Source organism: Sus scrofa, chromosome 8 (genome assembly GCF_000003025.6).
Source record: "Sus scrofa isolate TJ Tabasco breed Duroc chromosome 8, Sscrofa11.1, whole genome shotgun sequence".
Classification (NCBI taxonomy): domain Eukaryota; kingdom Metazoa; phylum Chordata; class Mammalia; order Artiodactyla; family Suidae; genus Sus; species Sus scrofa.
Genome location: NC_010450.4, coordinates 65,734,555 through 65,760,426, shown reverse-complemented (window position 1 = coordinate 65,760,426; position 25,872 = coordinate 65,734,555). Strand labels below are relative to the sequence as shown.

Below are 25,872 nucleotides of genomic sequence, written 5' to 3'. Positions count from 1 at the left end.
TGTCACTTAACGTACTCAAGAACACAAGATCTAGAGCCAAAGAGCCGGTTTCACATGCCAAAACCACCACTTCCTATGCCACCATAGACAAGTTTACTAAGGTGTCTTGAGTCTCAGTTTGTTCATCTATAAAATGGCCTGATGGGAATAAAGAAAATACTTTCCTCTTAAGGTGGTATGAAGTTGACAAAGGAACTGGTCCAATGCCTACCATGTAGTATGGACTTAACACAAGTAAGCTGTTATGAGCAGCTATACCAACCTGTACTGCACCAGAATCTACCCATTTTTTAAACAGAGGTTGACTCCTTGGAGGACCACCACCTTCTTAATATCACGCTGCAGTCTGAATACACTCTTGGTACTTATACTCTGATATGACAGAATCCTGGTCCTTTCCCAAAGTGCCAACGTATACGCAGTTCAGAATTTCAGAGGACATTTATATAGCACTGGAAATCTTAAAATCTTGTTCCTTGAGAAGCAGAAATAAGATGAGCTAAGAGAAACTTAGAGAAATCATATGTGACATAACTCAGAACTGATCCAAACCACTGGGACGACCATCCATGGGAAGGGGGGTATGTTACCACTAGGATCTCCCAGTTCCACCTTGCTTTAGATGCCTATGGATTTTTACTTTCCCTTGGCAACATGATTTACAGATAAAACAATAACAATGTGTTATTATCTTCTTTCCTTTACCATACTGTTGATTCTTAATTCATTTACTCATCTATTCCATCATGTATTTATTCAATCAAATGAGCATTGAGTGTTTACTGTTGACCAGGTAATGTGCTAAACACTGAAGTTATGAACATGAATCAGACACTCCCTGCTGTCACCCAGCTCACAGTCCAGGGTGGGAAAAACAACTAAACCAGTGTGATCACTGCTATAATAGAATCAAATATGAGATGCTGGGGTGGCCCAAATAAAGAAGTGTTCAACTTTGTTTGAGCAAGGCAAGTCAAAGATAGCGTAGCTGTCGCTGGAGAATAACAGAACTGTCACTGAAGAAATCTGCCTGAGAAACAAAGTATAGCGTAGGAAGAGGGAAATGAACGTGCAAAGTTGTAGACGTGTGAACCAGTCCAGAGGGATGAGGAAAGAGCAGGTAATTCAGTGGAGAAGAGAACAGGCCTTGAAGATAAGGGTGGGGGAAGGCAAATAAAGGATGAGGTTGTGGAGCTCTCAATGAACGAAACATTGAGTCTCAGGCAGGAGTCTATGTCCTCAGATTTGTTCATCAGAGGCATCATCCTGGCTGCTGCACTGAGGTGGATAAGGTGAGGGGAGGCAAGAGGGCAGAACCACATAAACATGCCAGTGAAGGGACCACTGCAAAGGCCCAAGCATGAAATTCGATGGAGATGATTTTAGGCCACAGCAGTGGGGTTGAAGAAGAAATGCAGGTTCAGTATTCAGGAGGTAAAATCTACTGAGCCCTGTTACTAATTTAGAGGAGTCAGGGAGAGGGCAGGATCTCATGAGGAGGGAGGCAGTATGCCCTCTTCTCAGAGGAGGTAGGGATTGGGGGTCAAGGTTTACCCAGAAAGTGGACTTAATTAAATTTATGAGGGCCTTCCATTTCTGCTTGTAACTCTCAGGCCAGTGCTGTTGTTGTTGTTTGTTTCTTTAAGGCAGTACCTCAGCTGTCTTTTGGGAATCAGATCCCTTAAGGAAATCAGTTCACTGAACATCCAAAATCCTTCAATGGTTCAGACTGGAAAACCTGAGGAGTCAAAGGCTGACAGTAAGCAGTGTGGTGAAACCAGAGAGATGACCAACAAGCGCAGGGGTCAAGTCAGAGCACAGATGCTGCTACATATTATGTCAAATGCTCTTGCCATGGGATAGTCATTTAAGAAATCAACCAACTGATACCAATAGTGGACTAAATGCCATATTCAAGAATAAGACAAACGTAGGGTGAGTTTTCTTAAAATCGAGGAATGCTTCCTTAAAAAATAGCAGATACTTTACCTCATTTGACAATAGTCAAAATGAACATTATCAACAGTCTTTAATATGCCAGGCAAGGTATGAAATATCTGATAGATATTATTTCATTTAAGCCTTAAAACAACTCTATGAGGTAGATAATGCTGTTGTCTCATTTTACAGAGGTTTAGCAAAATCAAACTCTTTTTTTTTTTTTTTGTCTTTTTTTGCTATTTCTGGGGCCACTCCCGCGGCATATGGAAGTTCCCAGGCTAGGGGTCCAATCGGAGCTGTAGCCACCGGCCTACGCCAAAGCCACAGCAACGCAGGATCCGAGCCGCGTCTGCAACCTACACACAGCTCACAGCAACGCCGGATCATTAACCCACTGAGCAAGGGCAGGGACTGAACCCGCAACCTCATGGTTCCTAGTCGGATTCGTTAACCACTGTGCCACAACGGGAACTCCTCAAACAATTTTGATGAGGTTTTCCAGCTTTACAAGGATCAGAACCTGGTTTAGTCTTACCACAGTAAATAATCAGTTCACAACTCTGGGAATAAACCAAAATCCTTATCTTGCCTCAAGTTTCCTGATAGGACAAGAACACTTTTCTTAAGACTAATAGTTACTTTAAATTTTTATTTTTTTCTATTCAGATGTCTAGGATATTTCGAAATTCTTCTGGAGAGGGTCGGTTTATCAAATCTCATGTCATCAAATTGAGGTATGTAACCTTAGTTAGCAACTTCAAACCAGTGCCAGGAAGAAGCATTTGATCAACACAATTGCTCAGCAGCCCTAAGCAAATCATTACAGGAACACCAAGATTCCACAAGGCCTGAGCTGCCCCACTTATGCTGCCTACCTATTTCCCAGTCATGGGAGAAAGATATAGAGTACTCCATGACAAGAGAAAATGTCATCCATTAGAAGTTCTTTTTAAAAGGATACTCTGCAAAAGAAACAAGAAAAAAAGAGGAAGAGAGGGGCAACCCTGGGTGTCAGGGTGTCAGTAGAATTTATGCCAGTACTTTCTGATTGCCCTAACTTTAAGCTTACCAACAACCAGACTATGATTTTCTCTGCAATAAGGTTTTCAAGATCATTGCATTTTTATTATTTCTAATGTCTTTTCATTTTTTAATGGTTTGATAAAAGGTAATATACTTAAATTGAACATACTTGTCAGAGATGAAAATAAATGTTTAGAATCCATCCTGAATATGCTTTTTATAGAATGTCCCAAAGGCTTGGCATTTATCGGAATAATATATCTTCTTTTCTACCTATTTTGATGAAAGCGTTTAAAAAAATTTTTGTGGCTCTCAATCAATATACAGTTATAACCATCTTATACTACCATCAAGATATATAGATACATACATACATACATACATATAGGAGTTCCCATTGTGGCTCAGTGCTAATGAACCCAACTAGTATCCATGAGGACATGGGTTCAATCCCTTGCCTCGCTCAGTGGTTTAAGGATCCAGCATTGCCATGAGCTGTGGTGTAAGTTGCAGACACGGCTCAGATATGGTGTTGCTGTGGCTGTGGTGTAGGCTTGCAGCTGTAGCTCTGATTCACCTCCTAGACTGAGAACTTCTATATGCCATGGGTGAGGCCCTAAAGAGACAAAAAATAATAATATATATGTATTATATATATAATTTATATAATTGTGTGTGTATATATGTGTGTATGTGTGTGTGTGTGTACATACAAAATGGTAAATACACATATGATTAAGGAGCCTATGCCTTTTCTTTCCCTCTCTCCCCCCTACTTTTCTTCCTTCCTTCCTCCTTTCCTTCATTTCTCCTCCCACCACTCTCCCTTTTCCCCCCTTCCTTCCTTCTTTCTTTATACATTTCAAATTAAATTTATTCTCAAAAGGAAACTAGAAGACTTTCTAGACCTATTCATTATAGTGTAAATTTATATACTTGAACTTATCAAATGATTTCCTTCTGTAACTGTTAATAATCCATGCATCAAATATGTGGTAGCTGACTACCAAACCCCAGAATACCAACGGCCTGACACAATATTTATTTCATTTCGATGGTACAATCCAAACAGTCAGAAGTGGCAGAGGGGATGTAGGTGTTGACTGGGATTGCGGAATGGAATTTCCCACCGATGCTTCCAGACCTGGCTGTTAAATACGGCAAAGAGCAAGCCCAGGGGATGGTACAGGGGCTTTCAAGGACCAGGTCTGTGATTAGAGAACATTGTTTCTTCTCACACTCCACTGTCTAGGATTCACTACAGAGTTTCCGTAAACTGTAAGGAAGGCTAGGAAATGAAATCTAGCTCTTGCTCAGCAAGCAAAGGTAACTGGGTTGGTGACCACGAAGCACTGCTTCTGCCATGCTACCACTGAAAAATAAAGGCCTTGGTTACAACTTTGGCTCAGGATGCCTTAAAAAATAAATCATTTAAGTGCATGTTGAGCATGATTTCATAAGCATCTTTTCCTCCCACAACCTCCTCTAGACTATAACCAAGGAGAGAGAACAATGTTTTTCCAGTTGCGTATCTTAGCTGGTATTCCTAGAGATAATTTAGAAATCCAATATACATATATGCCATTCATTATGTTTCTTTCTTTTTCTCTATTTATCTGTTTTTTTGCTCTTCAGTCCAGAAAAAAACGGTGTGAACATTCTTATGGTGCTCGTGTTTCGATACCCATCTACTGACAACACTGAGCGAATCAGGAAAAAAATTGAAAGGATTTTATATCAAACTATGAAGACGAAACAGTTGCCTCTGACTATAAACAAACCATCATTTACACTTACATGTAAGTCCATCTTTATGGTTCCCTTCTCTCCCAATACTCTGTATTTTTCATAAAAATTTAGGTCAATGTATTCTCTCATTTCAAGAATTCACCCTTAATGAACATATATCAAGATGGAATAAAACTAAAATAAAATTCACTGCGAGGCAAGTTGATTTTTTTTTTCCTATTTGACTTAGACACCCCTATGTGTTTAAAATCCGCCCCCCCCCAATTATCATTTGGATCTTAGAAAAAAGCATGAAAGGATAGGTATTATTTTCACCATTTTCAAGAAGCTGAAACTCAAGGAAGATGTCAGACATGGGAAGAGCAAGCCTTGGGGACGGAGCTAAAGTTCAGGTATTCTGACTCCCAGAGGTCAGTTCTGGGGGTTAGTGTCTATAGTATTGAAAAAAAAGAGACATCTTTATGAAGGCTGATCCCTGCTGCAAGAACCATGGACATGAACTTTAAAAAGGTTCTCTACCTTATTCCAGTTTAAAGCGATTAGTCATCTCCTCATTGATTTCTCATAACACAAACTCAGGAAGGTTTATTTTCCCCTCAGTGTGGAAGAAAATGAAGTCCAAAAGATTACAAAACTAAAACTACCTCACAGCTAGTTGGAATACAAACTGAGGCCTGTTTTTCTATGCCAACCCATAATTAGAAAAAAGCAGACTAATGTGTTTCAAATAAGATTGTAAGTACCAAGGTTGGGGATTGTGTCTTTTTATTTTCTAACAGCTCCCCCTAAATTCTAGCACATGTCTCATAGGTATTTATCAGGTATTCCAACTCTGTCCATTGCTTCTGTTTAAGTATGTCCACAGAAGTTATTTCTGATTTTTTTAATTACTCAATGAATTTTATTACATTTATAGTTGTACAATGATCATCACAACCCAATTCAGTTACTTCTGATTTAATACCAAAAAGTAAGGTTTTCCCTTTAGACCTAGAGTCTTTTCCTCTCCCAGCAGCCATGAATTTAAAAAATAGATTACCTAAACTTAATTTTTCAGTTGTTAGGAATCAGGAAAATCTTTTAAATACATTTTGAGATAGAATGACAACTTCTTTATGTAGTAATCAGAAATAATAAAGAGGATGGTGTCCACCTTTTCTTCTAATCAATTACATCCCGAAGAAAAATGTGACATTTTCCAGCACCCTATAAAAGGTAATCTCAAACTAAATCTCAATTCCTGATAATATAATTGTCCCTAATAAATGATTATATAAGCAAAAGTAAAATACCCACCACAAAAATGTTGAAATTTTAGAGTTCCTTATTTTACAATTTTTAAAAATAATTTTTCAGCTTTCTTGGTCATATGTACTGAGTTTAATTATAAAGGTTTTAAAATCGAAATAACTATACTCCATGACTATCCTTGATAATCAAAATTCCACCACGTACATTTTCTTCTGTCACATACATAACTTGCATTAAATAAAGAAAAGTGAAATATCCAGGAAACCTCTAATAGGATTTGGGGCTCAAGGCCCTCTTATGGGAAAGTCAGTGTTCCTGAGGAAAATGATCATATGCTTTTCTACTTTCTCTCTAACAACAACAAAAAAAAACCACCAAAGTACCCAAAATCCAATGAAACTGAGCTTGAACAAACACAGGGTTATTTATATATCATTTGGTTATGAAAAATCTCTTGCAATATGGATGTTATAGATAAGCATTCCCTAGAGTAACCATATGAACAAAATCACATGAAAATAGGAACATAGGAGTTCCCATCGTGGCTCAGTGGTTATCAAATCCGACTAGGAACCATGAGATTGCGGGTTCGATCCCTGGCCTTGCTCAGTGGGTTAAGGATCCGGCGTTGCTATGAGCTGTGGTGTAGGTTGCAGACACGGCTCAGATCCTGTGTTGCTGTGGCTCTGGCGTAGGCCAGCGGCTATGGCTCTGATTCAACCCCTAGTCTGGGAACCTCCATATTCTGTGGGAGTGGCCCAAGAAATGGCAAAAAAAAAAAAAAAAGGAACATATTCTTCCACCAACTAATTCATATTTTGTTTATTTCAGCTATTGACCGCAAAAAGATGAGGAATCTACTCAAGAGCCGTAAGTTCCAAAGCCCGCAATTAACTGTCTAAGTCATAGCAAAGATAATGAATAAAAGCCACAGAAAGTTAGGATAGAATTTACCAAGTTTTTTTAAGGAGGTAAAACTGATATAATATTAGTTTTAAAGATACAACATAATTATTTGATATTTGTATAAACTACAAACTGATCACCATAGTAGTACTAAACATTTTTTTCTGTTTGTAAACCATTTAGTATTTTTATTATTGTTGATATTTAAGACATTTAAATTTTTTAATTTCCACCAAATACAATTTTTAGATTTGCAACTTACAGAATGTGGTAAAAATTTACATAATATTTGTTATAACATATGTAATTATATTTATAACATCCTATTTTAATATTTTAATTACTTATCTTTTAATGTTCTCTCACAATTCAGGAGAGTGTTCTTAAATGTTAACCAATGATATATTTTCCTTTAAAAATTTTCAGTTTTCTTTCATTTTTGTTGAAATACATGGTATGTACATTTTCTGCACCCCCAACCCCATATTGGTACATATTTACGGTCTTTTGTGAACAAATACATGTCCATTAAAAATGTTGCAAGGACACTAACAAAATGAGGATTCTCTATTTGTAACATGCAAATATCATCAATATTCTTTCTTTTTTTCTTCTCATTTATGTTTTCTGGTTTTGGTAAATATTTTTCTTCCATCGTATCCCATCTTTTCCTATAATACACATTTTGCTGTCATTTATATCTTGTTGCCTGACTTTATGTTTGTTAAATTCATATATCAATCTTTATTTCTTTGTTAACAAACTCGAGGATAAAGCAAGAACTATGAATAATGAATTTCTTCTCAATCTCAATTTTCCAATCTTTATTAAATAACTTCATAATTTTACTTATTAATCTTTACTCTATTAATATTTTTTCAAAACATGTTCCAATTTATCCCAACAGTTATAATTATTTACCATCACTAAAGAATCTTGTTATACTTTTACTATTTCCCATTCTTGATTTAGATTCACTTTTTCACTTGCTAAACTGTATTTTCAAGTTACTTTTAAACAAGAAAATTATAGAGATGCTATATTTTCTGAGAACTTGATTATGTCAAAATTTCTTTCCATTTCCTTTATCTCAATGTTTTATAGGATTACTGGATCATAAAATTTCCCAAATAATCATATACACATTATCCCACTTTCTTTTAGTGTTTTTTATTATAGAGTAGAAGCCTAAGGCTGATGTGATGTTATTCTTAGGTAGGTTATCTTTTTGGTTTCTGGATGAAGGTAGGAAATCTTTATCCTATAACTTTTTTTTTTTTTTTTTGCCATGAGATCTAGATATGGTTGTATTTGGCACTAAACTTTGGGACACTGTGAGCATTTTCAATATGTACACTATTTTATTTTCTCATTCTGGAAAAAATGTTCTTCTATAAATGTGATGATTGACTCTGTTCTGATTGTTTTTTCCCTTCCTCAGGAACACAAATGCTTTATAATCTGAATGTCCATTTCCTGCTCTCCATGTCCGCCATTATTTCTAGTTCCAGGTCACATTATTTCCTTCTGCATCCTGAATGATCTCATCAGATCTATCCTCCTGAAAACCACTTATCTCATATGTCTGATGACACTTTTACTCCTTACTTCTTCTCTGTGGAATTTGTGTTTTTTATAACATTTCAGTGATTTTTTTTTGTATTTTCTTTAATGAAAGACAATTCTTTTGCTATGTATACACCTTTCATGGTATATTTTCCCTGTATGCTTTCCTACTTTTGTTTTATTAAGGTCATGTTTTCTTGCATAGCTTTCCTGATACCAAGCACATGTTCAGAAATTTTTTTGAGGAAAACTTTCAGAGATATGTCCATCTTCTGTGTTTATGTATCATCTAATTTAGAGGTCCTTAACCATGCTGCATAGTTAGATGCGAGATTAAATTCTGATCTAGAATATATGAAAACTACATCACCTACCCACTTTAGGGCATCACCAGCTCCAGCATTCACTGGTGCCAGAGCTCTTTCTTTCTCTGTTTAAATTGCTTTTCATGAGTACATTCTTGGGGCTATAACAAAATATCTTAGACTGAGTAGTTTATAAACAGTAGAAAAATACTGCTCACAGTGCTGGAGGCTGGAAGTCTGAGATCAGGGTGCCAGCATGGTCAGGTGAGGGACCGCTTCCAACTCACAGACCTCTTACCATATATGCAAATGGAAGAAGGGGCTAGGGATCCCTCTGCAGACTATATAAGGCACTAATCCCACTCATGAGAGTACCACTCTCATGAATCAAGCATCTCTGGAAGATTTCACCTACTAATTCCACCACCATGAAGGGTTAGGATTCTGGCTATAAATTTGGGAGGGTATGCTCAACTATTACATGAAATAACCATATATTCATAGAGCTTCTCATCTTTCCTGTGTCCCTAGATAGGACCATGTTTCGGGCATTGTGGCTTCTGAATACACACATAGAGAAAAGAGTTCATGGGTCACAACTGGTTGCTTCAAACGATAGTTTCTGCTTGCTAGGGACAGGAGCAATGTAGATTTCCTGGACTGGTGAATCACAACAGTGATCCAATGGCTTTGTCAGACTTCTTGGGGTTTTCCACATAGCTCAGGTTCAGGGATATAGCTTATGTAGTACAAGAAGTCGTTTTCTAAACCAGCCCACTGAATATAGCAGTTTCTGAAAATTACTACCAGAATTAATAGCGTTTTCTTACCTTGACTTAACTTTTAATGCTTTTACTCCTTTTGCCTTTGAACAATACCATAGACTCAAATTTTTTATCTGAAATATGAGGATAATAATATTTAACACAGAGTTGTAAAAATTAAAGAAAATATATGTAACACTATGTACAGGGTCTGACCCATAACTAGTAAACATTATTTTTATTATTGTTACTTTCATGCTTATTTTAAGGGGAAGTTGAGAAAGGGAATTTTAGGCACTACTGATCTGGTACCATATTAACCTAGAAACTCCATTTGCTCAATTTTATGGTCACCTTATGCTATTTAACCCTAAGGAAATTATGATGAATTGGTAAATATTATTTCAGGCAACAATTTTTACCTGTTTCTGAATAAAACTCCTTTTAAAAAAACTTGCATTCTTGTATAAAAATATAAGTAATTAAAAGGTACATAAATAAAGTACCTTAACACACTTTCACATATTTATTTAAGGTTGACTTGAAGTCTAATCAATTGAAGGTTCATTATCAGGGAATCATAAATCTTTTTTAAAAAACTACTCTTTTAAGTTTTAGAAAAGAAAAAAAAATTCTTAAAAAAAAGAATTTTAAGACTGTTAAAATTCAGGGCTTTTCAAAGACAATATACCAATTCACATTCAGGCAGAATCATGACCTACATTCAGTGCTGGGCTCTCAATAATAAGAATACCAGCATTGATGCGGATCCTTCAAATTTTACATCCAGCTCTGTCACCAGCTGGGGGACCTCTAGTAATTTATATTCTCTTTCCAGGGCTGAGTTTTCTCACTTGAAATGTATTTTGCTGTAAGTGTATCTAAAACACTTAGCAGAGGATCTATACATTTTTGATGCTCAATGAATTATAGGTTGTTAGCCTATCACTTCTAATAGGATCAGAAGGACTCCTATAGAATAATCCCAGAGACTAAGTGCTGGGAATGTGTTAAAGACTAGCAGGTGCAATGGACTGTCTAAGGATCTGCTGCCAACACAAATCTGAATGTGCTCTTTTTTCCCTCCTTTTCATGAAAAGAAGCTAATGATATTTCTCTGACAGGCTGTGGAATAAGGATGACATCTTCATATATGCCATTATTAGCATTCTCTTCTACTGAAAGGATTGTCCAAGGAAGGAAAACTTCCATGGAAGGAGAGTGGCCATGGCAAGCCAGCCTCCAGCTCAAAGGCAAGGGCCACCAGTGCGGAGCCAGCCTCATCAGTAACACGTGGATGCTCACAGCAGCTCACTGCTTCCGCAAGTAAGTTCTGTGAGTCTTCTTTACTATTATTAATTACCATCAATTTAGTGTTTGGGGAGAGTTCAATCTCATCAGCTTATCTTCTGCCTCATTATGGATGGACCCTGTCCCTTAAATGCATTATGATTGCTCTTTGCCCCAATTATATTCAGCCCTTCGCCCTTCCCCCAGTGTCTATCATGTTGCATTTGCATCACTCTTGTGGCTCTTACCGTGTATTTTCTTGTAGCATCATGGTACTAGTGTGATCTTTCCTACTATATCATAAATTATTTTAGTGTAAAGACTGACTATACTTGTAACAAGTTTAAACTCTTCCACATATTCAAGGAGAAAAATTCAGCTACTTCTGGGTTTTGTTTTGTTTTTTTAGTTATTCCATCTATCCTCTAACTAGCATCATCTACCATCACTTTGTAAACAAGAAAAAAATCAAAGGTGTCACTCTTGAAGCTCTCCCTTCTAAATGTGTTACCTAAAAGCCACGTGGGTTTATGTGGACCAGAAAGGTGTGCAGATGGTGGGAAAGACATGCCAACCTGTATCACTACCCTCCCAGTATGGAAGACTGGTCATATGCCACCCAAAAGGTGCTCTGCGCTTGGGCTTTCACAGTTGTAGCTCTAAAGACTCCACTGCATCACTTCACATACACAGATACACACAGTCAAGCTACTGCCCCAGGAGACGCCCTGATCCACACAATCTTTCCTCCCTGAGGTTTCACCAGTAGGATGCAGAAAGTTTTTTCCTGTTAAACCCTCCAAAGATAAAAGCTCTGAATAAAGCCCTGGCCATTGTCACTGTTCACACACCCTTTCGGAGGAAACTATGGTCATTGAGTCTAGGAGGAACTTGATCATCCTTCTAAGGGTAATACCCAAATTGTTCCAAGATGCCTACACCTTTATTCATGGAACAAACATGTAATGAGAATGACCTAATGAATTTAAGGTAATTGTCACTGTGTCATGAAAGAAGTGAAAAGGGACTCATTTTATATATTTACAATCCCAGAAATAACTAGTACCATGCCTTAGGTAAATTTGAGTCTCACTAGTTTTTCAAGACTTGATTTTTTTTCATGTTCACATAATCTTCTAATCTGCACACTTGTTTTTGGGGTGTCATCTATTTTAGTTTATAACTGATCTTTGCTTACATAAATTTAAAATAAATAACCCAGAATGGCAATGTATTTAGTAAAGAACAGAAGCTGTAATGACTGAGCTACATACTCCAGCAGGTGTAGTGCGATCTCTGTGTTGGCAGGCTTACACAGCGATTGGCCATTGGGTTTTTGATAAAATAAAAGTAACTGAACTTAAAAGAAACCATGGTGATATTATGAGGATGGAAATAAATTCAAGAGAGAAAAGTAGGAGAAGGATTGGATGCAGTGAGCTTAGACACCACTTTCAAGGAGTTTTTAAAATGAATGGGAGGAGAGGAACTCCAGTCATGACTCAGCGATAACAAACCCTTCTTATATCCATGAGGATGTGGGTTCAATCCCTGGCCTCGCTCAGTGGGTTAAGGATTGCCACGAGCTGTGCCATAGGACGTGACTCGGATCCCGCATTGCTGGGGCTGTGGCATAGGCCAGCAGCTGCAGCTCTGATTCAACCACTAGCTTGGGAACTTCCATATGCTGTGGGTGTGGCTCTTAAAAAAAATAAAAGACAAAAAAAAATGAATGGGAGCAGAGAAATTTGACATTTGGGGGTAACTGTGGACTCAAGGAAAGGATTTTGTTAAGATATGAGACATGTAATAGTATTTTTTACATTAATAATAATAATAATAAAAGAGTTGAGAATGGTTATGATCCTGGAGATAAAGGGTTCAATTCTGCAGGGGATATAATTACAAATAATTGTATAATGAAGTGTACTGTTGTGAAAGAAAAATACAGGATTCATTAAAGACAATATCACAATTATCCAAATACTTTAAAATTTTTTATTTTTTTCCCTATAGAAATAGTATATTTAAAAAAAAAATTTGTTTAGGACAATTAGTACCTTGATGTCCGTAAAAAATGACCCCAGTCTTTGTGAAACAAAGTGTGTGGGGGAAAGTTCTTGATAGGCTATCATGAGACCTAGGTCATCTCTTTCTGACACTATCCAGCTGAAAATGTTACTCTCCTGGGCAAGCCATTTAACTTCTGAGTCTGTGTTCTTACCTACAAAGCATGCTGCCCTGTGCCTATTATTCAAGGTTTCCTCTCTGGTTGACAATCCGGGAAGAGATGGCTATTTCCTGCTTTGCCTGCTCAATTAGTTTACAAGCTCCTTAAGGACAGAAGTCACATTTGTCTTCATAGCTTCCAGAATTCATTTCAAATGAATGCTTCAGCCCTAAGATTCCTGCTTTGAATAAAATCTTCCTTTAAAGTATAAATAAATAAGACAACTCAGAAGCCTTCCCAGTATCCCAAGCCCGAGGCTCTGCCTGCCCACCCCTGGAGCAGTGCAGACTCCTTTGAAAACTGCTGATCTTTTAGGTTGTTCATTACACTTAAAAGTTCATGATTCACCAACACGGTAATCCTGCATGAACAAGGAAATTCCCTTTTTGAATTCTCTTCTGTGTGATTTCCTTCTACATAATTTTCCTTTCCACAGAGAATGTCAAGTTTCTATAAATTTCTAGTCTTTTTTTTTTTTTTTAAGGCCACACCCATGGCATATGGAAGTTCCCAGGCTAGGGGTCGAATCAGAGCTGTAGCCACCGGCCTATACCACAGCCACAACAATACCAGATCCAAGGCGTGCCTTCAACCTGCACCACAGCTCATGACAATGCTGGATCCTTAACCCACTGAGCGAGGTAGGGGTTGAACCTGCGTCCTCATGGATACTAGTCAGATCCACAAGGGGAACTCCCTCTAGTCATTCTTGATGGGGCTAATTAAACAAAGAAGGAACTGGGCTTTATAGAAGAATCAGGAAGTAAAGAGATGACAGGAGGAGACAGAATTAGCTTGGGATGCATCCTCATGGTGGAGAAAAGCACCTGTGTTAAGGGAGAGCCTCCAAAGTAGTACAAGGGACTAAGCAGCAATTCAAAGGGTGGTGGGAGCAAACTGACATTCAATCCGGGCTGTGAGCCCTGAGCCCTGGGGCAGGGAATGGGCATTGGGTAAAGAAACATCCCATGTATGCATGAGGACTTATAAAGCAGAGAGTTACACTTTGTCTCAAAGATCAAGGTACGACCCAGGAAACAAGACAGGTGACTCATAAAATAAGAGTAGATGGAGTGTCTGAGACAGAGGGAAAATGCCTCTCGGAGTGCCTAATATCTGAAACAAATCAAAATTAATTTCTATGTATTTCATTGAAATAAGAGAATAAATTGAAGAGTTTCTAATAAAGAATTAAAATTTTAGAAATTAATTGTATAGCACCCATTACTATTATTATTCTAAATACAGCATGGAATCACATTCAACTACTGCATGTAAAGTAAGTATGTAAAATATTTTTAAGGGCTTTCATACTCTGATATGTATCATCAATAGTTTTATCCTATTTTTTCTGTAAGGTTACCAACTGCAAATTCTCTCACCATAGGGATTTTTCAGTAGCATAATCCCAATAGTTGGGGAGAATATAGTCTCAATCTTTTGTAAAGGCTATAGTTAAACATCAAAAATCTTACGCTTTATTTACTTATTTATTTATTTTTGCAGAAATAAAGACCCAAGTCAATGGATTGTTACTTTTGGTACAACCATAACACCACCTGCGGTGCAAAGAAGTGTGGGAAAAATTATCATTCATGAAAATTACCATCAAGAAACAAATGAAAATGACATTGCTTTGGCTCAGCTTGCTACCCGTGTTGAGTTTTCAAATGTAGTTCAGAGAGTTTGCCTTCCTGATTCATCCATAAAGTTGCCACCTAAAACAAGTGTATTTGTGACAGGATTTGGCTCCATTGTAGATGATGGTGAGTTGTTCAATCTGATTTACCTGACACAGCTTTATCTTGGGATCTAATGAGCTGTCTAGGGAATAGCTCTTTAGACTTTTTATAAAAATGTCAATGCTTCTAATGTGCATGGCTCTGGGAAGAACAACATGCTGTGACTTAAAAACTAAAAGGAATTAGTTCCCTGTCCGTGAGGATTTCACAACTGATTGGAGCAGTGGTGGAAAAGGGGAGAGGTCAATAATACAGATAAAAAGAACAGACTAAACGGAGGAACAAAATGCTATAGAAGTACAAGGGAGTAAATGACCTCAAATGGTGTATTTACCAGATATAAAAATTCCTGGCTAGCATATAATTCATATGCTTTCTTTGGTTTTAATTCTTCCTAATATTAGTGAGGATATATGCTGATCATGAACATGAAAGTGTTTTGTGACTCTTTTGAAATTCATATGTGTAGTATTCCCCAAAATAACACTACAGTACAGAGTAGGGCAAATAGACATTGCAGCTTATATTCTGGTTTCTACTTCAATAGCTTTTAGAAAAACAAATGAACTCTGAGCCTCAATTTCCTTATGTGAAAAAAGTGAACCTGGATAAGATCAGTATGATGAACTGAGGAAAAAAAAAAAAAAAGGCATACACACACAATACTACATGTAGTTTTTGAGGGTTCCCATAGCTTCTGAAGATCCACAAATACATCATAATATTGGGTCATGTATATATAAGGTTCCTTGCACGTAGACACTTATGACCCAGAAAATAAAATTAGGTAATAATTTTAATAAAAAAATCTTACACTTTTGCTTCTAGGAATATATAGTTTATGTGTCTTCCATGTCTTAGATACAGGTGTATTTGAAGATCATGTCTTTTGTTTATTCACTTGTTTGTGTAATAGGACCTACACAAAATCACCTTCGGCAGGCCAGGGTGGAAACCATAAGCACAGAAGTATGTAACAGAAAGGATGTGTATGATGGTCTGGTAACCTCAGGAATGTTATGTGCCGGATACATGGAAGGAAAAATAGATGCATGTAAGGTAAGTCCAAAATCAAGGTCAAATCTTTCAAAGGCAAGTTTCCACTAATTATTTCTAATTTTGACATATATTTTACATGGGAGAAAAAATGACATCTATCTTATTAAAGACTCAGTTTACTTAAATAAACATGATAACAAAAGTTGTTGTAAGTGTTTACTATGCCAAAACAATGCTAAGCACTTTCTACACATCATTTTATTTAATATAAGGAAATTGAAATAGGACTGTAAATTATCCCTACACCAAATTAGGAAATTAAAGTCTATTGTTCCCTATTTCTGGTTCATACAGTTACTCTTAGGCTCTATTGTTTTCTTTTGTTTTTTTTTTTTTTTTTTGGTCTTTTTGTCTTTTTGTTGTTGTTGTTGTTGTTGTTGCTGTTTCTTGGGCCGCTCCCGCGGCATATGGAGGTTCCCAGGCTAGGGGTTGAATCGGAGCTGTAGCCACCGGCCTACACCAGAGCCACAGCAACGCGGGATCCGAGCCGCGTCGGCAACCTACACCACAGCTCACGGCAACTCCGGATCGTTAACCCACTGAGCAAGGGCAGGGACCGAACCCGCAACCTCATGGTTCCTAGTTGGATTCGTTAACCACTGCGCCACGACGGAACTCCTCTATTGTTATTTTCTTAAACTAAATTGTAAGCAAAAGACAGAGAAACCTCTCCTCTGAAGACCACTTTAATCAGCTGTGTCATCATCTCCAGTGCATCTTGTTTTTATCCCCCCACCTTTGAGTCGCTCTACTTTGTCCCTCTCATTCTTTCCTGACATTGACACCTGAAACATATTTCAGCTCCATCCCAAACCCTTCAGTGTTAACACTGACCCATTTAACGCTGGGTTCTTCGTCTCAGACCTTCTAACCTCCAGTGATCTTTACTCCACCTCAGCTGCCTGTGCCTAGGGCCACACCTTGAGCCTTGTAATCAAAAGCTGTTCCATCTCCAACAACACTAATTCCTCAAGTCTTTCTACTTAATTACCATCCTCAATCTTTTCTGCCCATTTTTCAACTACTTCTGTTTCCTTAGCCACACTCTCTGTTAGACCCCAAAGTACCAACCCTCAGCCTTCAACATACACAACCTATGCGTATAGTCTTTGTGTCCCTTCTCTGTTTTATTTTTATCTTTAGCTCTTATACTATCTAATGTACAACATAGTCTCTCTAACTGGTTTGTTGTCTGTCTCTCTAACTAAATTAGAATGTAAATTCCATGAAGCCACACATTTTGGAGCACCTGTTTTATTTATTTACTGCTATATTATCAATACCTAAAACATAACCTGGGACTTCCAGTTGTGGCTCAGTGGGTTAAGGATCTGACACTGTCTCTGTGAGGATGCAGGTTCAATCTCTGGCTTCACTCAGTGGGCTAAGAATCTGGCATTGCTTTGGCTGTGGCACAGGTGGCAGCTGCATTTCCTACTCAACCTCTGGCCCAGGAATTTCCATATGCTGCAGGTGCAGCTGTAAAAAGAAAAAAGTAAAAAGTAAAAAAAATAAAACAGTGCCTGGCACAAATATTTGCTGGCTGATGATCACTTTCTTCAATTTCATAGACAGCACAGCTTCTCTGCTATCTCACATTCAATTAATCTTTTCCTTAGTTCCATAATCCACTTGTCCAACTCACTGCACTATGATCATTTTTTAAACATTTTTGCTAATACCCTAAGCACACTTAATGTTCCCTGTTTCCAGTGTTTCTATCTGGCTAAGTCCCAAACCTGGAAGAATTCAATTATCCATTTCTTTCTCTGTCTGCATCCTGGAAGTCAAATGCTCCTGGAAAAAATACAGCAGAATACATGGTCCCACTATAGGTTCCAGATAACAAATATGATAACTTTACTATTTTTTGTTAGTTTTTTTCTAAGCCTACCTTTCTCTGAATTCTCCCATTTTCCATTTTCCTTAACTTCTTGTTTTTCCTGCCCCTTTATTCTCAACTGATGATTTTGTTTCCCAGTTTCCAAGGAAAAGCAGAAGTCATAAGAAGGGGTAATTTCCCCTTCTTCCCAGCACCAAGCATGCATACCTGGCTGTATCTGGACCCTTTCATCCACTTTCAGCTTAGGTCACAACAGAGAAGCTGCTTCTTCTCTGTGGCTGACCTTTTCTCTGCTCAGGTTCCTCTTCTTGTTGGCCTATGGGGAAGTTTATACTAGCAATTATGTCTTAACTCTCTCTTTTTAGAGTCAAGATTTCTCTTGTAACTAGGTCCTTCCCTATTTAGATCTCTCGCATTCAGGAAAATAGAAAAAGGCAATTCTTTTTTAACCTATATTGTCTCGTGCTAGCCTTCCATCTTGTCTCTTTACTATTAAATATTTGGGGAAATGTCTACACCCATTGTCTCGATTTTCTCACCTCCCAACTCCTCAAACTACTTCAATATGGTTTCCGCCCTATCACTTCATCAAAATCTCCCTTGCTAATGTTTTCAATGAACCACCAATAACCTTCAACAAACTTTTTGGTCTTTTTAATTTAACCCCTTAGCAGCATTTCACAATGCTTATAACTCCTTCTTTCTTAAAATATTGTCTTTCCTTGGCTTGTAATGATTTTGATCCTACATCTGTGTCTGCTCCTTCTCTGTCTCCTCTTTAGGTTCATTCTCTTAATCCCAGCCATTCTGTTAATCTATTCTATGCCTGTTTCTCTTTTCACTTTATACCTTCTCCCCAGAGAGAGTAATTCTTTGTCATAGCTTTAATTATCTTCTTTTTTGCATATATTTCATGTCTATTTTTAGCCCCAACCTCCCTTTTGATGTCCAGACTTACATATTCTCTTGCTACCTGGCAGCTCCAGCTGGGTATTTCTAAGGCCTCCCAAATTCAAATGCTGCACCTGATTCTGATCTTATTCCCCTCCACAACTGATCTTCTTCCTGTGTTTTGCATCTCTGTTTTGTTTTGTTTTTTTGTCTTTTCTGGGGCCGCACCTGTGGCATATGGAAGTTCCCAGGCTAGGGGTCTAATCAGAGCTGTAGCCACCGGCCTACACCACAGCCACAGCAACGCCAGATCCCAGCCGCATCTTCGAACTACACCATAGCTCACGGCAACACCAGATCCTTAACCCACTGAGAGAGGCCAGGGATCAAACCTGCAACCTCATGGTTCCTAGTGGGATTTGTTAACCACAGAGCCACAACGGGAACTCCCTATTTTGCATCTCTTTGAAGGGAATCACCTTTCACTCTGTTAAATAAGCCAGAAGGCTAGAAATCATACTAATTTCTCTCCTTACCCCGTACCCAATCCATCACCTAATCCCATGGATTTCACCTCCTTATATTGCTCCTCACCATCTCTTGCTTGCTCTCCTTCCTCAACCTCACTCTCTTCCCTGTCCATTCCCTCAATCCCCAACCACATTAACCACCTAGTTTACTTCCTTATTTTCACTCTTATGCTCCTTTAGTGCATTAATCAAACAAATGCCAGGATAGTTTCCAACAAAATGTAACATGATCATGTCAACTCCCTCAAAATGCTTTTAAACCTTCAGTGGCTTACCTTTGTTTTTAACTTAAGATAAAAACCAAAAAACTTCTTTTTTTTTTTTTTTTTTGTCTTTTTAAGGTCCATGTGTGTGGCATATGGAAGTTCCCAAGCTAGAGGTCAAATCAGAGCTACATCCGCCAGGCTACGCCACAGCCACAGCCACACTGGATCTTTAATCCACTGAGCGAAACTGGGGATCAAATGTGAATCCTCATGCATACTAGTCGGGTTCTTTACTGCTGAGCCACAATAGGAACTCCACCAAAAACTTCTTAAAAAGACCCACAGGGTTCTGCAAGGACCAGTCTCTCCCTTCCATGGCCTCAACCTGTACCAGCTGCCCCCTTACTGTCTTCTCTCCAGTTCCTCTTTTTTTATAGGGTCTTGCATATGCCAGGCTCTTTCACCCCACAAAGCATCTGTCATGCTGTTTCCTCTAAGAACATAGTTCACTCACCCCTTTCTCTCCATGATTTATCCCTCTTCCTTTAGATATCAGCTCCACTACATCTCATCAAAGGAAACATCCCTAACTTCCCTGACCAGCTGAATTTCCCTAGTCTATGTTTCCAGAGTACTTATCACAGTTGCCATTTTGCATTGATTTGTAAGCTTGTTTAATGTTTTTAAACCTAAATGTCAAATTTTATGAGCACAATGACTGTTCATTTGGGTCATCATTTTATCCTCAATGCCCATCAAAATGTCTGGGACACATAGTAGGAACTCAATAAATAGTTGATAAAAGAAAAAGTAGATGAAGGAGGTAGAAAAGGCACAGAGAGGCTACCCTTTGTATCTTACCTTAGGTCACACAACCAGTATTTAACAGAGCTAGACTGACACTTGGGCAATTCAACTACTGAGACCATAATTTTAACCTGTAAACTCATATCTGTTTATTTATTTAATCTTCCTTGATCCAAAGAGATTTAAGAGGGCTTATACAAAATTCAGAAAGCAAACATAAATTGGAATTAGATGTGTAAAAGGAGACCAAGAGTCGGTTCATACAATACAGGCAAGCTAATGTGTCCAAAAGAGATCAAAGAAAATTTCCACTGATGCTTAAATACCAACCTGAAATTAAATATCTTAGATAAGTGCTTACTAAACCATACTTAAAGTGTCTAATAAAAATAGCAAAAAAATAGGTATGCTGAGCCAGAAATAATGTAACCATTCCATATGACTGAATGTTAGTTTTTCTAGAAAATAATACACTCTAAAGTTTACCACAACATTTTAATTCAGTTGAGAGAAACATTATGTATTCTCTCATTAGTCAGCTGCATGTTCTATGTATAGTTTCCTTCTTTCCTATAGAAGAGATATGATTGTAATGACCTTCCTACTGAATTGGAGTTACCAATTAAAATTTTTTTTTCCTCTAGGGAGATTCTGGTGGACCTCTGGTTTATGATAACCATGATATCTGGTACCTTGTTGGTATAGTAAGTTGGGGACAATCCTGTGCTCTTCCCAAAAAACCTGGAGTCTACACAAGAGTGTCTCGGTATCGAGACTGGATTGCCTTAAAGACTGGCATCTAGTGTGAACTGACCATGAATTATGCCCATGGCACACAGAGCTAAAACTCCTGCATATTGTGTATTATTTACATTCTTGTGGTTTGGATCAGTGCTTTGGCTGGATGTCTGGAAGTCCTTCAGACTCAGACCAATCTAATATCATGAGGTGGACACTGCGCACATGTGACAGGACTCCTCTATGTTAAAAGAAGAAGACATGGAAAATGACAAGCAGCACCAACTCCTCACTCACCAGAGAAACTGTTTGTGATCTTGTTCATCAGATGAATATTTACAAATGACTTCCCCTAATTGAAGAAGGGGACCATCACCTTCCACAGGATATGAGTTGCTGCCAGGGCTGTCAAAATCTTACTTCATATAGTACCCAGAGCACTTGGGGTTCTTCTGACAAAGAATCAAACAGCAGTCTTCCCTGAGGATTCAGGGCTTCAACACTTTAGAACAGATGACTAGACATTCAGTGGCTAGAATGGAGAAGTGTGGGATCTGCAACACAATTAGAACTCTATACCCTGGGCTTATAAATGATACAAAGAGCATTAACATTAACCACAAGAGTTGCCATTTAAAAGACATTTAAATGTATCTGAACTTACTGCTAACATTGGGTTATACACATAAGCACTAGTTTTAAGGTGCATGCTGCATTATTAATAAGCATTTCCAATATACTCTCTAACATCTTGCCATCTTACATCAATTGGAGCTATACCAAAAAAGAGAATAAGAAAGACTCATGGGAGTGCTTTTCCATGGGTACAAGGAGGATAAAAAGAACCGATTGGACCAAGACTAGAAGAATTGGTTTCAAATTATTAATAACAAAACAAGCATTCTTTAGATTTTGTGTAGAATGAGACATCCAATTATTTATTTAGAAACACCTATATCAACATGTGGTAACGGATGACTCTGTAAGTCTTCCATCCTCTGACAAGTCAGGTGTCTATCAGAATGTCAGGTTGGAAGAGATGACTTGTACACAGCACTCAGGACAGTGCCTGTCATATATTACATACTATATAAATGTTTGCCGTAATGGAAAGGAATGCTTCTATGAATTTTCAGATGAAACTCATTTAATTTGTCAAATGAGTGAATGATTTTGGGGCTTAAATCAGCTTCAGGCCTAGTGGTGGAGAGCATAGGCTTCTTCAGAACCAGGCTGTCAGAGCTTAAACCTTGGCTCTGCTGAGTACAAGCTGTGTGTCCTTAATGTCTCTCTCTGTGCATTAGCTCTTTCATCCCTACAATTAGAATAAAAATGGTGCCTACCTCATATCATTATGAGGATCAAATGCATTAACATAAGTAAAGCACTTAGGACAATGTCTGCTGTACACAGCAGGCTCTCAATATGGACTAGCTGCTATAAATTATTGTGTTTTGGACTCAATAAAACAATATACTTTTTAAAAATTTGCTTCTTTAAAATCATATCATTGATTTCAGAATACTTTCAATTGCTTTGTAAAAAAGTAAGGTGAATTACTATGTTGTCAAAACAACTGTTTATGTCTCATTAATATATATTCAACAAAGTCTGCTAATACGCAAGCAGTCACAGGATGCCAGGCCATTCTGTCACTAGTGTTGTGAATACAGACATGCAGCTATATTCATATCCAGGTCTCCAATGCTGGATTTGTTGTCCTGATTTATCAGAGAAAAATCTAGTCTCTTAGTTTCTTTAATGACTGACACTTTTAATTTACATGTATGTGTGATATATGTAATATATGTAAATAAGATAAATATAACTACAAATACTCCTAGCTATTATTTAATATCAATACTAAGGTATCATAAATACAAAAGGGTCATCCATACACACTTTCCTTTGGAAAAGAGGATGTCACCAAATTTCTGAGTTGATGACTACTAACAACTAAATATCCACAGAAAAAGTAGAGTACCAGCTTAAATCCTGATAGTTCCTATTACACACAGAGAAAAAGCCAAAGACTTCTGGAGAATTTATGGCATTCAAATATTCAAGATGTGTTTTATTAATGACATACCTTTTTATATTAGACTTACCTGGACATTAGAAGGGATAAGATAACAAATATCTCTACCAAGAAAAACTTATCTACTATGTAATTTCTATAAGAATGGATACGTGATTTTGTGTGTCGATATGTCAGAGACTGTGATTACCTTTTGCATATAAATGTATGTGAAAACTACATGTACTTATTTAAATAATCATATGATTAATTCAACTCAATGATATTTTAACACAAATGAGAAAAATACGAATATAGGAAAATCTAAGGAATAGAAAAGTAGATTTTTAAAATAGGATTTGTATGTCCTATTTTTAGTTTGATTCTGCCCTATTGAGTTGTGTTATGGGAATCACACAATAGCTTTGCCTCATGTTTTCCATCCATAATATGGGACATTAAGCTATCTACCTCATGGCATTGTTGTGAGGCTTTCTTGTTGAATAATAAGGTTGAAAAATTAAGGAATGTCTGAAACCTGCTCAAAAAATGCAAAATACATTACTGCAAATTGATATCAGTACAGATGATGCTACAAATGCATCAAAAGGTGCTCTTTTTTTTACAATATTGGCATTTTTATTTATCAGTAGTATTGCTTTGTGAATTTTGCAAATATACCGTGGTTAAAAAAAAACCTGGGTGTTGTTTCTTATGCTATGAATGCTCTTTATAATAATACTCACATCTTGGAGTTCCCGTCATGGCACAGTGGTTAACGAATCCGACTAGGAACCATGAGGTTGCGGGTTCCATCTCTGGCCTTGCTCAGTGCGTTAAGGATCCAGCGTTGCCGTGAGCTGTGGTGTAGGTTGCAGACGTGGCTCAGATCCTGCGTTGCTGTGTCTCTGGCGTAGGCCAGGGGCTACAGCTTTAATTAGACCCCTAGCCTGGGAACCTCCATATGTCACAGGAGCGGCAGAAGAAAAGGCAAAAAGACAAAAAATTAAATAAATGAATAATAATAATACTTACATCTTTTCAAAGAAAAAAAACCTCTACAATTTTTCTGACTCATTGTTTTAAAAGATAGATTAAATCCATTATGTTGACAATAAAGAATACAGCACATACTACTTGTGGAATCGTGATAGAATTTTGGGTGCTATGAGGACAAAAGGGGTAAGTTTTTAATACAGATCAAGACTGAACCAAAATCGCTGCAATATTTAACTACCGATTAGTGAAATCTTCATGATTCAATAATAAGAACAAAATATTAATAGCAATTAACCAATGAACTTTTGCTTTGCTCATGTATTTATCTGATGGAGACGGAATGTGTATAAGGCATTCCTTCTTGCTATCATGAAAATGAAAAATAAACTTACAAATTATTGAAATCAATGCTGGAAATCTAACTGTTGGAGTTGGGAGGGTCCTAAGAGACTATCTACATCAATCTCCTTTTTTGACTGATGTGAAATCAGAGTCAAGAGAATTTCCCCAAGAAATACAGCTGATTAAAGTCACTAGAGGAACAGAATCCAGGGCTCTTTCATCCAGTTTAGTCTTCTCTCCACTTAATTTGAGTTATGCATGTTCACTTGCCAGGAGTACTGCAACTCTAGAAGTCACTGGAATTAAATAACTGTTGCCAAAACAATGTCTCCCCTTGGAAATATGTAAATAAAACTCAATGTTGTTTAGCAAAGTATATCATTTGACCACACCAGATTTATGCTTAAACCAAACAATACCACTTAAAACTATATCTAACTATCCCTAAGGAAATGAAGGATGATTTTAATGTAGGCGAAGCTGCAAAGCCAGTAAAACTGGCAAGCCAGAACTCCATGGAGTGTTTACCCTCCAAATCTATATCTTAGCCCATCCTTTTCTCCCCTCCACACTAAGCTTTCTAACTATGAAATAATTTAAAGACATGCTGTTGTATAAATTAAAACTTTATACCATATTTTAAAATGAGGAGCAGTAAAAGACGCTGCTAAAATAACCAAAGTTTGTTTTGAACTTTGCTCTTTTTAATGCCTCATTAGATGCCTGTTTTACAAACAAAACTACAAAATGCAGCAAACTAAAAGGTTTCGATTAAGATGATTTTGTAGATGCTTACAATGAACATTCTTTTACGGGTTTTAATATTTTCCTTGCCTGGAGGTTTTACCTATGGCTAATAAGAAATGAGGAAAACATAATCTTGTCACACAATTAAGAAGAGAAATAATCCTCTGCTCCCATCTGCCCTTAACTGTTAAATGGAGCATTAATCTATCTACCCCATGATGCTGTGAGGCTTTCTTGCTATCAGAAGTCAGACACTGTTTCAAACTATTTGAAAAGTATACTACTATAAACTGGTTAGCAGATGCTACACATGCACTGAGACTGTCATTAAGGTTTCTCCCCCCCTCCACCTCCAGGCATGGGGACCAAGTTACACTTACATATATACATTTTTTTTTCCACCCTTTGTTCTGTTGCGATATAAGTATCTAGATGTAATTCTCAATGCTACTCAGCAGGATCTTATGCCATTCTTTTTTATGGCTGAGTAGTATTCCATTGTGTATATATACCACCTCTTCCTAATCCAGTCATCTGTTGATGGACATTTGGGTTGTTTCCATGTCTTGGCTAATGCGAATACTGCTGCAGTGAACATGCGGGTGCATGTGTCTTTTTCAAGGATGGCAGTTTCATTGATCATTAACGTTGCTGTATGTATTTAGCAAACACCACTGCTTTGTTGAAATGATATTAAGCATTTTTGAAGAAAAATAATATATAATACAGCTCACATGGTTAACATTAGTTTATCACAGAAAAATACCAAGCAAAACAAATTAACTGTTGAACACTTGATAGCTTTAAGAATGGATATAATCCCAATTCATTTTATGTACAGCATATTTTACTCTAACATGTTGGAGAACTCCATAATCAATCAGCTTGGGACACTGTTAAAGCTATTATGTAGATGAGAGTGGAAA

At 37.4% G+C, this 25,872-nt stretch overlaps 1 protein-coding gene across 3 annotated transcripts in view; it reads left to right on the top strand.

Moving 5' to 3' along the window:
• LOC100513296 (transmembrane protease serine 11F) overlaps positions 1-23,654 on the top strand; it is an 87,857-nt gene extending 64,203 nt beyond the window's left edge. For all 3 annotated transcript variants that reach the window (XM_021101393.1, XM_021101394.1, XM_021101395.1), the window contains 7 exons: positions 2,608-2,675; positions 4,600-4,763; positions 6,796-6,834; positions 10,630-10,831; positions 14,532-14,791; positions 15,684-15,826; positions 20,748-23,654. In XM_021101393.1, coding sequence (XP_020957052.1) covers positions 2,608-2,675; positions 4,600-4,763; positions 6,796-6,834; positions 10,630-10,831; positions 14,532-14,791; positions 15,684-15,826; positions 20,748-20,906 — 1,035 coding nt within the window. In that variant the 3' untranslated portion in view covers positions 20,907-23,654. The remainder of the gene's footprint in view (positions 1-2,607; positions 2,676-4,599; positions 4,764-6,795; positions 6,835-10,629; positions 10,832-14,531; positions 14,792-15,683; positions 15,827-20,747) is intronic.